The 15,357-nt window shown below is 55.9% G+C and overlaps 1 protein-coding gene across 1 annotated transcript in view; it reads left to right on the forward strand.

Moving 5' to 3' along the window:
• Positions 1-15,357, forward strand: part of CERK (ceramide kinase) — a 39,631-nt gene continuing 24,274 nt past the window's right edge. Inside the window, exon 1 of the mRNA XM_064491356.1 lies at positions 1-214. Within this exon, the coding sequence (XP_064347426.1) occupies positions 82-214 (133 nt within the window). The 5' untranslated portion in view covers positions 1-81. The remainder of the gene's footprint in view (positions 215-15,357) is intronic.

Genomic DNA, 15,357 nt, shown 5'->3' on the forward strand with positions numbered 1-15,357 from the left:
TCCCGCGCCCCTCGGCGTCCGCGTGCCCTCCTGGCGCCCCCCCGCCCGGCAGACCCGGCGGCGCCCCCGGGGCTGGGCGCGATGGGGGCGGCGGAGCCGCTGCGCTCGGTGCTGTGGGTGAAGCAGCAGCGCTGCGCCGTGAGCCTGGACCCCGCGCGGGCGCTGCTGCGCTGGTGGCGGAGCCCGGGGCCCGGAGCCGGCGACCCCGGCGCGGGTGAGTGTGGCCGCCGGCCCGCGGGCTCCGCCGGGCTGACCGGGGAGGGCGGGGTGGGGGCGAGGAGGCCGGCAGGCGGGGGCCCTGGGGACGGGAGGCCGGGGAGGTGGAAGCCGGGGTTTCGGCAGCAGCTGGCAGAGAAAAGCCCTGGGCGCCAAGGGTGCCTACGCTCCCGCGACCGGGATGACAAAGAGCGAGCCGGGAGGAGCCGGCGGGGAGGGCAGGAGCCCGGGCACCTGCGGCCCGGCGGGGATGCGACCCGGGAGGGCGAGGTGCGGGGTCATGACCGCGGGGGAGGTCTGCGGCCCGGGAGGAGGGCTGGAGGGGGCTGGAGGGGGCCGCATGGCTGTGACTGGCCCGCAAGTATCTGAAGGGCACGGCCCGGACTGATTGTGAGGTTGATTACGGATGGACCCCGAGGGACTGCCCGTGGCTCCCCTCCCAAACTTGGTTTCAGTTTAACCCGAGGACAGATGCTTTTTGTTAGCGGGGAACCAGAGGGGAGACAGGAATTCCTGTTGCAAAGTGAAAGAAGGGCTGATGCCCTTCCGTCTGGGATGTGCTCCCCGCGGGGCAAGGAGGGGTGTTAAGTTTGATGCAACAGGCTGGACACATGACCTGCAGAGGCCCTCCTATCTGGAGAAGTGTAGTTTAAATAAAAAGGACACACTTTCTCCCCAAGGAGAAGGGGCTGAGCTGTCCAGTGGCAGAGGGATGGACAGAGGCTTATCAGGGAGATGTCATTTGACCCTGGGGAGGAGGAGGAGGATTACAGAAGGCCCATTTGGACAGTGAGAAGGAGGGGGCATCTGTGGCAGAGGAAGCCCCGGGCTGGCGAGTGTGGGCATGTTCCATTTCATTCATTTGTCTTTCGCAAGTTTTATTGAAGGCCTGCTGGGGAGAGTGCAGCGGTCTCCTTGCCTCGGCTCAGTGCATATGGCAAAGTCCCTGCTGCAGTGGGGCATTTTCCATTAGGACAGGAAACAGGGGAGCACACAGAGGAGTGTGTGTCTGAGCAGATGAGCCCTGCAGGGTGGGGGCAAGGGGGGGTCCCAGGGCAGTGTTGGACAAGAGCCCTGGAGAGATCTGTGCATGCTGGGGGAGATGGCCCAGGCAGGGGGACAGCAGGTGCCAGGGCCTGAGACCAGCCGGGAGGCCCACGTGGTGTGGCCAAGAGGCTGGGGGTTGGGGGGGTAACAGGGCTGTTTGGGTAGCAAGGACTGAGATGCAGTCCCCTGGTGAGAGGACCCCTGCGGAGGCTTGGAGGAGAGTGGACAGAGGAGGGACAAGGAACTGCAGATAGGAGGTGCTGGCCTCGTCCAGGCAGGGGTGATGGGGAGCAGGGCTGGGTCTGCGTGGATTGAATGAGCAGGAGGGGAGCGTGAATTCCAAGTTTGTGGTGACGGAAGTTGCGGGAGGGGCAGGAATGGATGTTTTACTTACGGGGGGGGGTGGAGATCTGGATTCTCTGGTGGTCGTGCTGAGTTTGGGATGCCTTGCACATGCTTTGGGCGCAGTCGGTGTGCTTTCTGACACTGCTTGGGGGGTGGGGCCATGGTCAAGGGTGGTCTTGGACTCTTGGTTTTGGGCCTCGGGGCCACCAGACACAGATGGGAGCTTGTCTGTGGCTGGGTGTCTGAGGCTTTACTCTTCTACCAGCTTCCTGTTGTCCCCTTTGGAAAAAATGTCCTTCCTTGGACGGCACCCTCCAGCCTCCTGGCACCACATGCCAGGGCCCGAGCTCTGGATTTGGCCTGGCCTGGCCTGGCCCCGAGGGCTTTTGAACTTGCCTGTCAATCTCTTGGCTTAAGAACGGGGAAGTGTTGTTTAATGGGGCAGTTGGGTGCAGCCACCATGCTTCTGTGCCATGTCCCATTCAGACTCGATGGGTTCCTGCAGAGCAGCTCTCCTGTCTTTTACAGATGAAGAGACAGAGCTACAGAGTTTAAGAAACTGGCCCAGTTAGTGGTTGAACCGGATTTGGATTGGAGGCTGTGCTTTTAAGCACCGGGTGGTGTGGCCTCCCACAGGCCTGAGCCGCCACGTGGATGCGGGATGGACCCCACCCTTCGGGGCGTCTGGGTGGGAGGCCACTTGTGGCCTGCTTTCAGCGTCGGCATCCTTGGCTGGCTACTATTATGGTTTCTAGTCACCGGATTCTGGGTCGTGCAGCGTGGCAGGGTCCACTTTGGGTCAGCTGACTTCTGCGGACTCCTCACTTTCACAGCTGCCCACCCTCTTTCTCGGAATGGTGGCTGCTTCACTCTCACAAATCGTGAAGGCCCTTTCCTGCAGGTTCACACGGAGCTTCCCAACTGGTACGCCGAGAGATTGGTCCTCCCCTCCCTGGAGAGGCCGGGGCTGCAGGATCCCTGATGGGTGGGCTTCCTCAGGGAGCAGCCTGCTCTCAGCACCCTCTGTGCTCTCTACCATGATGCAAAAACCCCGGGTCAGCAGCGCAGGAACCCCGCTGCTGCAGCTTGGGGCTCTCTTCCCACCTCTGCAGGCCCAAAGGACCGGGCACAAGTTCGGGGAGTCCATGCTCCAGGGCAGTCTGGTCAGTAGGGGAGACGTGAACCAGTCCCTGGGGCATTTAATTGAGTTCCAGAGTGGCAGTGCCCACCCTGCCACAGCCCCAGGTGTGTCCAGACTTTCCTGGAGGGACTGTGGCCTTGCGGCGGGGGGAGGGTGGGTGGGAAGGGAGGTTGTGCAGAAACAGGCTCCAGGGGACGGTTGGGGTCAGAAGTGAATTGAAAACACCTTGAAAGAAGGACAGACAAGAAGGGACCTGGCGGGCCACTGTGTGCACTTGGTGTGACTGCCGCGTCCGACCCGCTGGGTTTCTCGATAGTATCGCTCCTGTTTCAGACAGGAAAACTGAAGCTTTGAACTGATTGCTCAGAAGGTATGTGATGTACAAAAGGGAGCTGGCTTTTCATCCAGGCACATGCTCTTTCCTCTGCGGAGGGGTGAGTCGGCGTTTGAGAGCAAAGGTAGCACCAGGAATGGGGAGGGCGGAGTTTTCTGCACCCCAGGAGGGCTGCTTTCCAGGAAGCTGGGAGTCAGTGAATGCTCCCCGGGGCACCAGCCTGGTCGGAAGTCAGCGGACTGAAAACAGGAAACCCGACAGAGGCTCCTCACCCTGGAGGAGGTGGTTCAACTTGAAACAGACTGAAACTGTACTGGGTTATACCCCCGGGGCTGCAGGAAAACGCGCTCAGAGAGACTCTGGACGCAGGTTCCTCTAGAGTTGGGGTTGGGAGGAGGGGGTGTGTGTGTGAGTGAGATTGGTACCTTGGGTAGGGGTAGGGTGCCGCCCAGGCTCTGCCTTTGAAGGACAACCCGCCCCTTCCTCCCACAGCCCCCTCCATGCCCCAGGGCTGCTGGCAAGCTCCTTGTGCAAGTCCCCTCTGTATTTACAGTGTCCCCAGCACCACCCCTAGGCAATGCACAGCAAAACGTAGGCACACAAATATTAAAACACTTTTTTTCTGCTCACAAAAGTAGACTCTTGTTGATCTAATAAAATCTGGAAAACACAGAAAAGCACACAGAAAAAAAAATCACCCTCATCTTACCCTTCAGCAATGAATAATATTTAGAGCTCGTGTCTTTGTAAATATGCGTAGTACTGTCTCTTCTCTTGGAACATGATTTTTATTAACATCAACTTCATTGAGGTGTAATCTGCACTCAGTAAAATTCACACATTTTAAGGGAATCGTTCGGTGGATTTGCTGCGTTGGGTCATCTGTCCTAAGGACAAAGACTAGGGTCTAAGGGACTGTCTTTCATACTCCAGACGTGTTTTCTGTGTGGGTTTGTTAAGATACCGCTGATGTTTTTTGGTTTTCTGCCCCCCACCTGATTTAGCTATCTTCTCGAACAGTCTGGACTTCTGCACACAGCAATTTCTAGGGATTGTGGTTGGTCCCTGCCGTTTGTGTGCTGTTTCCTGAATGAGAGGTTGGTCCAGGGTAAGCTATGCTTCACCTTCACACTGTGTCCTGACTTCGTGATTTCAGTGATTAGCACCATGTGGATTTCTCCTAATGCTCTGTCTTCTGTCCTGATTTCCCCCGAGCTTTGTTTCCAAGTTTCCGACGACGCCCAGTTTGCCACTGGAGACTGTCAGCATCTCAGACCCAACCCGGCCAGCTGGAGCTCTGGGCTTGCCCCCAGGCCCGTGTGCCCCCGCCAGCTGCTGCGGGTTCTCAGGGTCACCTGCCACTGGGTGACGATGTCTCAGCTCCCTCACCGGCTGGTTCAGATGACTGCCGCCACCACCTGCCCCTCGTCTTCCCGTCTCCATCCTGGCTCACTGTGCAACCCCCACTGCCCTTCTCTGATGGCTGAACCCCAGCTTGTCGGGGTGGAAGTTTGGGAAGCACCTCAGAGCCCTGCTAATGGAGCCGCAGCGCCCCGGCCCTGCCCCGGTGGCTGGCTGGGCGCGCCTCCGCGGACGGCAGCTGGCCACTTCCCGCGGGGATGCTTGCCCTGCTAGAAGGTTCTTTCACGTGCTGCCAGGCTTGCATTCAGGGCTCCCCACGGTCTGACCCTGGCCACTCCACGCCCCCTTCTCTTCCTGAGCCCGCTCAGCCCGTCCCCTGCGCCCCGGCCCTCTCCGGCGGTGAGCCCCCTCCCCGGCCCTGCGGTCGGGCCTCGCCCTCGGTCAAGGCCAGTCTCTCTAGTTCCTGGCCCTTCGGTGATCTCTCTGTTGGTGGTTTGCAGAGCTGTTTGTCCCTCTCTGCTGCTTATGTCTTTGTACTTCGTGTTACTTGCTTTCTTTTTTCTTTCTTCTTTGTTGGACTCTGTGTCTCGCCTCCCCTGCGTTCTCTCAGGGGGGGGAGTCCAGTGTCAGACGGACCCACCCCCGCCCCTTGGTGCCTCTCTCCCGCTCCTCCGGAGTTCCTCCTGTTGTTCTGTGTGCACAGTAGGTGCCGAGTAAACACTGAATTGCTGCGTGTGTGAGGAAGGAGACCGGCCCAGGACTGGGCTCGGGAGGGCCCTTTGTGGGGTCGGCGGGGTTGGCGGCTGATGGCAGGAGAGCACCGGGGGCCAGGGTCCTGCTGGTCACTCGCTCTCTGAGCACCTTTACTTTTCTCCAAAGAGATGTGGGTCTGAAACCATTGGAAGTGGCCAGGAAGCCAAATAATTTGTGTAAAGCCCACAAACGCTACGCAGTCATCAGGCGTGAACACCACAGATCCGAGGGGGCTGGGTTTCACTCCCCACCTGACGGGTCTCATTTCGGCCCCACTGCGAAGGCAGAAGTCCTGTCAGCAGTCAGATTATGTAGAAACAGTTACCAGCGCATCTTGATAGGGAGAAATCTCAGTGTATTTGAATAGGAAATAAATGGCAATCCTGTCTACTTACTTCTTCCCAGATTTGCACGTGATTAGTTCAGGAAGAGATTTTTCAGAATCCAAGTTTTGTGGTTTCAAAAGCAGGTGTCAGAAAAACACCAGTCCTGCCCTCCGTGTCCCTTAGTGATTGTCCAATTACGCGAGTTAACAGTAGCTGAACGTGGTCATAAATATCGCAATTATTCTGAGATAATCCCAAGGTTAGCTTTTATTTGTTGCTCTAAAGTAGAACTAGCAAACACTTTCTTAAAGAACCAGATAGCAGATATTTTAGTCTTTGTGGGCCACAGCTTCTCAACTCTGCTGTTTTAGCACTGCAGGCAGCTGCAGGCAGCATGTGAATGAATGCACGTGGCCATGTGTCAATAAAAAATTTATTTACAGAAGTAGCCAGCAGGCTAGATTTGGCCTGGAGTTGGCTGACCCTGCTCTAAATTGTTATTCATGAGAAAAGAATACCAGTGTATTGTATTATGAAAGCAGCTAATCCAGATGACTGGAAATACTTTGACTGAAGCAAGCAGACAAATCTGGCCACCTGGAAAAATTGCTCCTGCAGTTTGGAGAACACACATATTTGGGCTCTGACCCAGCCATGCACTGCCTGCAAGCAGAAAGCCCATCAGACCAGGGGCGGTTTCAGCCTCCCCCGAGGAACAGCAGCCCTGTTTGCAGACTGGCCATAGGCACTGGAATTGGTCCAGTCCGTTCCCCTCTGACCAGTTTCATACAGACCCGCCCACACCAGCCCAAGTTTGAATGAACCGAAGAGCAAAAGGAGCCCCTGGAGCGACGGGGTCTGTCCTGGCACGTGTCCGCAGGCACGGGGAAAGAACACGCGGGGCTGTTGTCTGGTGGTGCTGGGGAAACGGTTGGCCCGTGCTGGTTGATGGTGGTGTTAGTTCTTCTGTATCCTTGCTGGTCTTCTGTCTGGCGGCTCTGTCAGTTGTTGAGAGAGGTGTGTTGAAGTCTCCAACCACGAGTGTGGGCTTTTCTGTTTCTCTCTGGAGTTCTGTCAGTTTTTGCTTTACGTGTTTTCCTGCTCTGTTGTTCGGTGCATACACGTCCAGGATTGCCACGTCTTCATTTTGGACGGACCCTTCTCCCACCATGTGATGCCCCTCCCCATCTCTGATCATTTTGTGTGTTCTGAAGTCTGCCGTGCTTCCTGACGCAGCCACTCCTGCCTCTCGCCTTCAGCCTGCTTACCTCATCAGATTTGAAGTGTTTCTTTAGGCTTCATAGAGTTGAGTCCTGTTTTTTAAATCAACTAGGCCACTTTGTGTCTTTTTAATGTAAATATACTAGGGCTTAGCTCTGCCATTTTATTTTTGTTTTCTATTTTTCATTCCTCTTACTTTCTTTTTCTTGCCTTCCTGTGAATTACTTAAAAATATTTCTTTAGAATTGCATTCTGACTTGTCTATATATCTGAATCTTTTTGGTTGGTTTTTCGTTGCGGTGAGATGTCCATGTTGCTTTTGAGTGCGTATCCGCGGTTGCCCTGGGTGTCGGTTTACGTGTGCGTGTCTCAGCCCCGCCTGGTGGCACTGTCACCTACCAGCTTGAGAGAAGTGTGGAAACCTTACCTCCCTCTGCATCACTTCACTTTCCTCTGTTTTATAGTAAGATGGTCTTAATTATTTCCTCTACGTGCGCTTAGAACCACATTAGTGTTACACTTTTATTTTCAACCCTCGAACATACTTTAGAAAACCCAGAAGAGGAAGAAATTCTACTGTCTTTACCCATATCTTCGATGACTGTGTTCTTTCTTCCTTTTTTCTTTTTCCTTCGGGGACTCATTTCCTTTCTACCTCCTTTCTTTTAGGATAGGTCTGCTGGCAACAAGTTTGCTAAGTTTTTCTTCAGCTAAGAATGTCTTGATTTCTTCCTTATCCCTGAAGGACAGCTTTGCTGGGTGTAAGATTCAGGTTGACAGGTCTTTTTCTTCAGCACTGGGAACACATTGTGCCATTTCCCTCTGGTTTCCATTTATTTGTTTTAGGTTTTTGGTTTTTGTGTTTTTGAGGAGAAATCCACTGTCATTCAGGTTTTCTCCCCCTGTAGGTAAAGTGTTGTTTCTCTCTTGCTGACTTTAAGACTCTTTTCTTTGTACTCTGTACTGCTTTGTACTTCCAGAGTCTAGGCTGTGACATGTCTTGGGTTAGACTTCTTTGGATGAATCATAATTGAGGTTACATCTTTTGCAAATTTGGCAAGTTTTCAAGCCATTATTTTTTCGTGCACTTCTGCGGCCCCTCCTTCTTTACTTAGGGCCTGCGGGGACGCAGGGTGAGGCCTGCTGCTGTGATCCCCGGGTCCCTGAGGCTCCATCTGTTGTTGTTGGTTCTGTTTTCCTCTGTTCAGTTTGAGTGATTTCTTTTGTCCTATCTTCTAGTTCACTGATTCTTCCTCTGTCCCTCTGTTCTGCTGTTGAGTCCACCGTCAGGGAGAGAGGCGGTCGTGGGCCTGCTTCGGCCCGCTCAGAACTAGTCTGAGGGCTGCGTCTGTTAGGGTGGCGTTCCTGTGCCCACAGCTGTGTTTGCTGCCCCACGGAACCCTCGCCACAGCCCTCGGAGCGATCCTGGTGCAGTCCCTGCTTCACAGGTGGCCGTCTGGGGCTCACAGGGGTCTCAGCCAGCAGGTGGGGCAGGCGGCTCTGGAGCTCGGACCTAGGGATCCCATGGCGCACCCCCTCTGAGGATGTGGGTTCTAGAATTTATTTCAGTAGCTCCCACTGGCCTTTCTGAGCAGGTGGGTGGTGGGAGAGTGGGGTTCCAGGAGCAGGAGCCAGTCAGTGGGGTGAGGCACCACTCGGGCTCCTGAAGTTCTCTGTCCTCTTGGTCACTAGGCTGGAGGTGGGAGTGTGTGGCAGGTGTGACTCAGAGGTGGGCTGTGTCCTGTGTGTTCCCAGGTACAAGGTCCACAGATCAAGGGTGAATGCAGCCTGTCTGCTGAGCCCACGGCCTGGGGACACAAGGAAAGCCCCATTCCATGGGCCAGCTGAGAAATGGGCCCGTGCAGGTGCAGCCACGGCATTTCCCAAAAGGTGCTGATGGAGCGGAGCCCCAAGGGTGGCAGGGCTGGGGCCCTTAGAGCCGTCCATGCTTGATCAGGTGCCCGGCCCTCTGGTGCCCCAGGACTGCCAGGCTTTCCCCGCTGTGGCCAGAGTGAAGGGACAAAGGGCGACAAATGAGGTGGTCAGGACTGTGCTGGCATGTTGGGAAGCCACTCTGGTTTCCAGGTATCTTCTTAGGAAGACACAGTGAAGTATGGCCTTTCTGGAACGGTGTCGATGACGGCTCTTTACATGGGGGTTCCAGTGAACTGTCAGCAGTGCTAGTGTCTGCATCCTGTCTCCACACCCCAGTGCAAAGGGCAGGTGTGTGTGATAGTGAACACGTGTGCGTGTGCAGGTGTGAGTTTGTGCAGCCGTTCCTGGGTGGAAAGGAGCCAGGCCCTCCCCCGCCCTCCCAGCCCTCTGCCCCGGCAGTCCTGGCATCTCGCTGCTTCCGTGGTCACACGCCTCGAGAAGCCGTCCTTGGGACGCCACATTGTGCGCATTCCGTGAGGCCACAAAGGGTGATTCGTGCAGGGCACTGATTCCTGGGCCTCCATCCAGAGCACAGAGGCTGCATCCCTCCCAGGGCCCCGTCTCCAGCCCCCTAGCCATCAGCCCCCAGGTCTTTGCGGCCTCTCGGGGCCCCAGGTGGAAGGTGCCAGGCCTGCAGCAGGTCTGCTCCGATGCACGGGGACCCCGGGTGGCCTGATGGAGAATGTTCCATGGAAGAGGGTCTGAGGGCCCGAGCTTTAGACTTACATCCACCAGGAGTCCAGGTCCCCTGAAACACACTCCTGACCTCTCGTTCTGTCCACTCGTCACCCAACAATTCGGCAAAGGCGCCCACGCCCCGAGAAGCGTCTTAGATTAGTGTCCGAGGCAGTGAGCGCACGGAGCCACTCCTCCCTGGCCAGGGCCCCCTGCGCTGCAGTCCCCGGGCCCCCCGAGCATCCATGGGAGACCGGCAGATGGGACAGGGACCCATGACTGCTGCTCCCGCGGAGGCCTCGCGTGGCCTCTGGGTCTGCCGTGGTCATCTGCCATGGGGGCGTCAAGCCCTGCAAACCCCGCACCACCTCTGTGATACTTCCCCACTCACTCTGCTCCAGTCCCGCAGCCTCCTCCTGTTCTGCTCCACATGGATGCTGTGCCCCAGGGCCTTTGCACGGCTCCTCACTGAGATTCCCAGGCCCCTCCAACCCCCAGCCTGTGAGCCTGCTTCACAGCCTTTTCTGTAGCATTTATGACTCTGGATAGCTTGATTAAACATTTATGTCAACTTTATTTGTCGGATGTCTCCCCACGTCCGACTGTTAGTCACCAGAGGGCAGGGGTTTCTGGCCGTGCACCACCTCCCTGTCTGGAGCGTGTCGGCCCCTCGGTAACGCTGGGCCAGCGAGTGGAGGCTGGCGGACAGCGTGGGCACAGGGCCTGGGCTTTGTCATGGTTACTCGTAAGGAAGCCTCTGTGACTCACTTGTTTCAAAGTTCAACGTAAACCCACGCTCTGTCTGATCACTGAATAGCCTGTAAGAGAAAAGTGCATCTTGGAATATTTTAAGGCAGAAGGATTCCAAAGGTTTTGTGCCTGGAATTGTCTAGAAAGGTTCAAAAGTAGACTCAGCTGAGCTGGACACTGATTCTGCCCACAGAGACTCTTGAGAGCTTGGGGTTCCTGGTGGGACCCTGGCTTGCCCCCCAGCCTCCCCCACCCCACCTCTCTTCCTACGTAAACCTGACTCAAGACAGCTCAACTGTCTGCTTTTTCTAAGAAAGGAGCCCGATGCTGTCCCGCCTCCCCCCGGTTCTGGGTCTTCCTCTAAATGCCCGAGCCTGCTCCTTCGTGGCAGTCCTAGGCCTCTCTCCTCGGGCTTTGCCGTCCTGGGCTGGCGAGGACACATGGTGGCACTCCCCACTCTCTGGAGCTTCTTAAGCCGAAGGGGATGGAGGGTCTCAAGGGCAGGATGACCCCTGAGGACACTTCACCCGTGCAGCCGAGTCACAGCAGAAGACGTTACTGTCGCGTGCCCCGGCAAGTTCTAAGGTCAGCTAACGTGTGGATCCGGCCCAGGCGCCCTCTGGGTGAGAATCCTTTAACTCTCACATCTTCCCGTGTGGTAGAGAAGGTCCCTGCACACAGAAATGCTAGGTTTCCAGCCTCCGCTTCTGCTCTGGGTCCTCTCTCGCTCCTGGTCAGCAGTCAGGGCTGCTGGAGTGGCAGAAGGTGGGCTGGCGAGCCGGGCTTGACCCTGGGTCAGAAGAGGGTGAGGAGGGTGGTCCGAGTTGGGGGGCTGTCGGGAGGGTTCCTCAAGTACACACCCTTGGGCGTCTGCCGGGAGCCTCCGAGGTGGACAGACAGACGGACAGGCTCTTGCAGCGTGCCGGGCAGGCACACCAGGCTCCCTCCCAGGCTAGCGTCCTGGTGACATCATGGTGGCTGCTGCTGGTGTGCAGACAGGGGTCGAAGGTCACATTTTATTGGGTCAAGTAGCAATAAATTGCAGTTGACAGGCACCTCCTCTGAGCGTCGTGAACTTTGGGGCTGGGAATAGCTGGGATACACTTAGAGTTTTGTTTGAAATTATTGCATTGTTCAAACAAACCAATAAGAAATACTTAATAAATGGAAATTTCATTATAAAAATAGAACATTCAAGAGAAACAATGATTTTTCCCGTAGAAGCGGCGTCTGCTGTGGGTGAGTGCGTAGGACTCGCTGTTCTCACAGACAGGTGGCCTGGTGTGGCCGCCTCGCCGCCTCCCAGAGCTCGCAGAACCGCGGGGAGCCGCGCCGGTGTGCGTCCAGGGACGGGGTCTGAGTTCATTTTAAACTCCTTGTGTCGGGCTGGACCTGGTGAGGCGACTGTGATGAGGGTGCCGCCGTCTCACCTGGGATCCGTGTGGTCAGTAACCCCCGCTTGTCCTCCCGGGGGCTGCCAATGGGTGGTCCTCGGGCGAAATTTGGCCACGGTTATTTTTTTGTCTGACTTGCCAAGTGAGTTTTATTTTTCCTTTTAAAGTTGTAGCCAACACTAAGTCGGGAGATTTCACATAAAGATCCAAACTTGTGGCGCATCCCTGAGTGAACATGCCTGGGTCCCGTGATCAGGCCTGGGGCCTTTGGGTGGGCGGGGGACGGGGGGGCCCTCGGGGTCCCACAGCCCGTGGTTCCTGTGGCCTGTGCCCCCCGCCCACCACCGGCTGGAGCTTTGAGAACACAACCTTAAAACGTCAAACTCTAGGACCAATTTCCCATTTCTGTGGAGTTAGAAGACAATTTTTTCTATAGGAAAAAAGTCAGTGGGATTTACCTGGGTTTGGTAGGGGGGCCTGAGAAGTGGCTGTCTTCCAGATTTGCCTACTTTGACTGAAAATGAAACTGAAACAGACTGAAAACGCTCTAGAAACGTCCAGGGGGTGGGTAGGCACGCACAGGGTGCTCACACAGTGTCCGTCTGTCGGTCCCTGCGAGGACCTGGTGCAGGCGTGACCTGTGATCACAGGCTGTGTCTGCGGCGGGCCCTGTGAGGCCAGGGTCTGTTCACGTTGGTGGCAGGGTCTCAGGCTCGTTTCTAGGAGTGGAGAAGTCCTCTCCGTGGCATTTACGCTGCAGGAGGATGTATGTAGTGCTTGAGAGGGGCTGGACTCCCCACTTACATGTGTGTTCTCAGGAGGCTTTGTTCTTGCTGGAAATCCACATTCTTCCCTGCTTTGGAGGCCATGTAAGCCTGCCCTCTCCTCGGCCTCCTGTTCTGAAGTCGGTGATGATGTGGTGTCACAGAACCCAGCCCCTGCAGTTCTTGAATCAGGCCTTGCGTGGAGGCGCCCAGGTGATGGGTGAGGAGGTGGGTCCTGGCAGGGTGGGGGGCGCAGGTTGGACCCGGGTCACCCAGCCAGTTACCAGCCACACCTGCTGGGGTCTGTCCTCGCTCCACCCCTTACCCCTCGGGGCCCCGTTTGCTCGTCTGTCCAGGAGGGGTGTAGGTGCACCTGTCCCAGCGGGCCATGGAGGGCCACCCTTGGGGACAGGGCCGTAGCTGGCGCATAGGAGTCTCTGCAACCAGCCAGGCCTGTGGGCCCCCTCTCCCCCTATCGGGGGCCTGCATGTGTGACAGCGCCCCTCCTCCCGGATCGCGTCCGAAAGCCTCGTCTCCTGGATGCGGGCCACGCTGCCCCCACCCCCGCTGGTGCTGAGCCCCTCGGTCAGGGCCTCCTGGGGACACTGTGTCTCCAGGCTCCGGGCAGTGTGGCCACATGGTCACTAAGTGACTGTAATTTGACTCTTGGGTGTGTGGGTTGTCGCATGACGCCAGCATGCGCTACCTGACTCTGGTTTTCAAAGTGAAGTGAGTACAGCACAGGGAAATATATTCAAGATCTTGTGGTAGCTCACAGCGAAAATGAACATATATATGTTTATGTACGACTGAAAAACTGTGCTGTACACCAGACACTGCCACAACATTGTAAACTGACTATAACTCAAAAAGAAAACAGAACATTAGATACTGTGGCCCTAAATTTTAATGATGGGACCTAATTTTCAAAGTAGTTACCATGTGGCAGATAAAGCTCTATATCACTGAAAAAAAACAAAACACAAAAACACAGTGAAGCGGGTGTTGACAGTGATAAGGAGGGGACCCCAGCACAGCAGGGCGTTCCAGAAGGTCTGCTGGCACTCGCAGGGGACACCTGGGGACACAGGCCAGGCTTAGCCCCCACGGAGCAACGTTTGCCTTCAGCCCCACATGCATCTGCAGAGTTGGGTCTGGAAAGTTGCAGCTCGGCTTTGCCCCCAGACGTGATGTCGTGTAACAGCCTGGGAGGGCTGTGCTGGCGTGGATGTGGCCGGTGGGGACGGTGGGGCAGGCTCTCTTTAACCTCTGCGTGAGGACAGGAAACATTATTTGATAGATTTGCCGAAAGCCCGCCCTGCCCATGGCACTTCCTGTCCCTGGCCTGGACGAGTTCTGTGACCTGAGCATCAGTCAGATGAGGATCTGTAAAGCCTTCTAGAAGCCCATGCGTCAAGCAGGGGTCCTGACATGCGCCTTCCGGGTTGTCGGGAGGGTTACGGGCGCTTATGCACTTGGCACGAGGATGCCCTCACGGGTGCCCGCCGCTGCTGCCGTTACCAACACGCCTCCAGGGGAAGCCAGCGAAGCCGTGCGGAGAAGCGGGACACGGAGACCAGGACTGGGAGGGGGACACACACAGCTCTGAACAGAACAGGCAGAGTCGCCCTCGGGAGCTGCCACCAAGTAGGAGGCAGAAAAGCGTCTGCAGGCCAGGCCGACTCACGGGTGAGGGAGGAGGGCCCGGCGGCCCCAGCCAGGTGATGGTGTATGCGCTGAGAAGCAGGGGACCCTGCGCGAGTCAGGTGGCCGTGTGTGTGTGTGTCTGGTGTGTGCTGGGGGCGAGGTACCAGGTGTGCAGACAGACCACTTCCAGAGGCAGGAGCAGCAGGTGGGAACTCGTGTGTCTTGACGGGGGGACAGAGGTGGCCCCGTGTGCGTGTGTGGTTAGAACTTACTTTACATCCCTGGCAAGTCATTTGTGGGTCACAGATTCCCGTAAAACCTTGTAAGTTCATTCTTTGCTGCTTTTGGAATTGGTGATGTGTCAGATCAATGGTAGAATTTATTTATCAATGATTAAAAATGACCAAAATGAGAGTCACATCTAGAGATTAGGTTTTTGAGATGTTTAACAGTATAAAATAAAAATACCAAGCGAGTATCAAATGTTTTCTCATTGTATTGAAAGTTTGCCTCTTCCGTATTTGTTTTTATTTTGAGTTTGCTCAGTGTCTGCAGCACGGCAAAAGCTGATTCTACTTAAAATTTCAATTCTAAACTTAAAAAAAATTGTCCTAAATTATACTTTCATCACACGTGTCCTAAACTTTAATATCGTACCGAATGCAGTTTAATACCCAGTTAGGGGTGGACAAAAGGGGGAAGCACCTCCAGCAGACACTGCATTTATTACAGCGTTCTTTTCTTTTTTCTAAGTTTTTTTTGGGGGGGGTAGGTAATTTGGTTAACTTATGTACTTATTTAACCGAGGGGCTAGGGACTGAGCCCAGGACCTCTTGCAGGCTGAGCATGGGCTCCACCCCTGCGCTGTCCCCTCCCCCGCCACGCATTTTTACCACGTGGCTGTGGCCCCCTCGGGACATGGCCCCGGGACCCCGCGGCCTCCTCACCGCAAACACGCCGGGTGCAACAGCGTTGCCCTCAGGACTCGATTTTACTCTCGACACAGATGGTTTTTTCTGTCCGTCCACCGTTTTCCTTTTCAACACTTCCCGTCACTCGGGAGCCAACGCCTGCTGTCCCAGGAAGGGCAGTCTTGTCATCAGTAATAAATAGCATCTCTTTAGTTCTTTGTTTTATGAACATCTCTTCCTAAACGGCTGTTTCTCAAACTTCGCAATATCCGTAGGGGGTAACAAAACAATTTGCTTCTGTGGGGTTATAAATTGGGCCTTTTCAAGACCAAAAATAACTGAAACCACGTTGGGATGAGGACACAGATGCCTGGGATGGATGCTTTCAGGGTCCCCGTGGTCTGCAGGGGGCCCAGCGCCCGTGCCCGGCGGGAGGACCAGGCACCAGTGTGTGGAGTGCGCCGGGCGCTGCCCGCTGGACCCTGGCACCGAGCGAGCTGTTTGCTGGCGGGAGGAGTTTGTTCTCTTAAATGTCC

This window comes from Camelus dromedarius, chromosome 11, assembly GCF_036321535.1.
Source record: "Camelus dromedarius isolate mCamDro1 chromosome 11, mCamDro1.pat, whole genome shotgun sequence".
NCBI lineage: Eukaryota > Metazoa > Chordata > Mammalia > Artiodactyla > Camelidae > Camelus > Camelus dromedarius.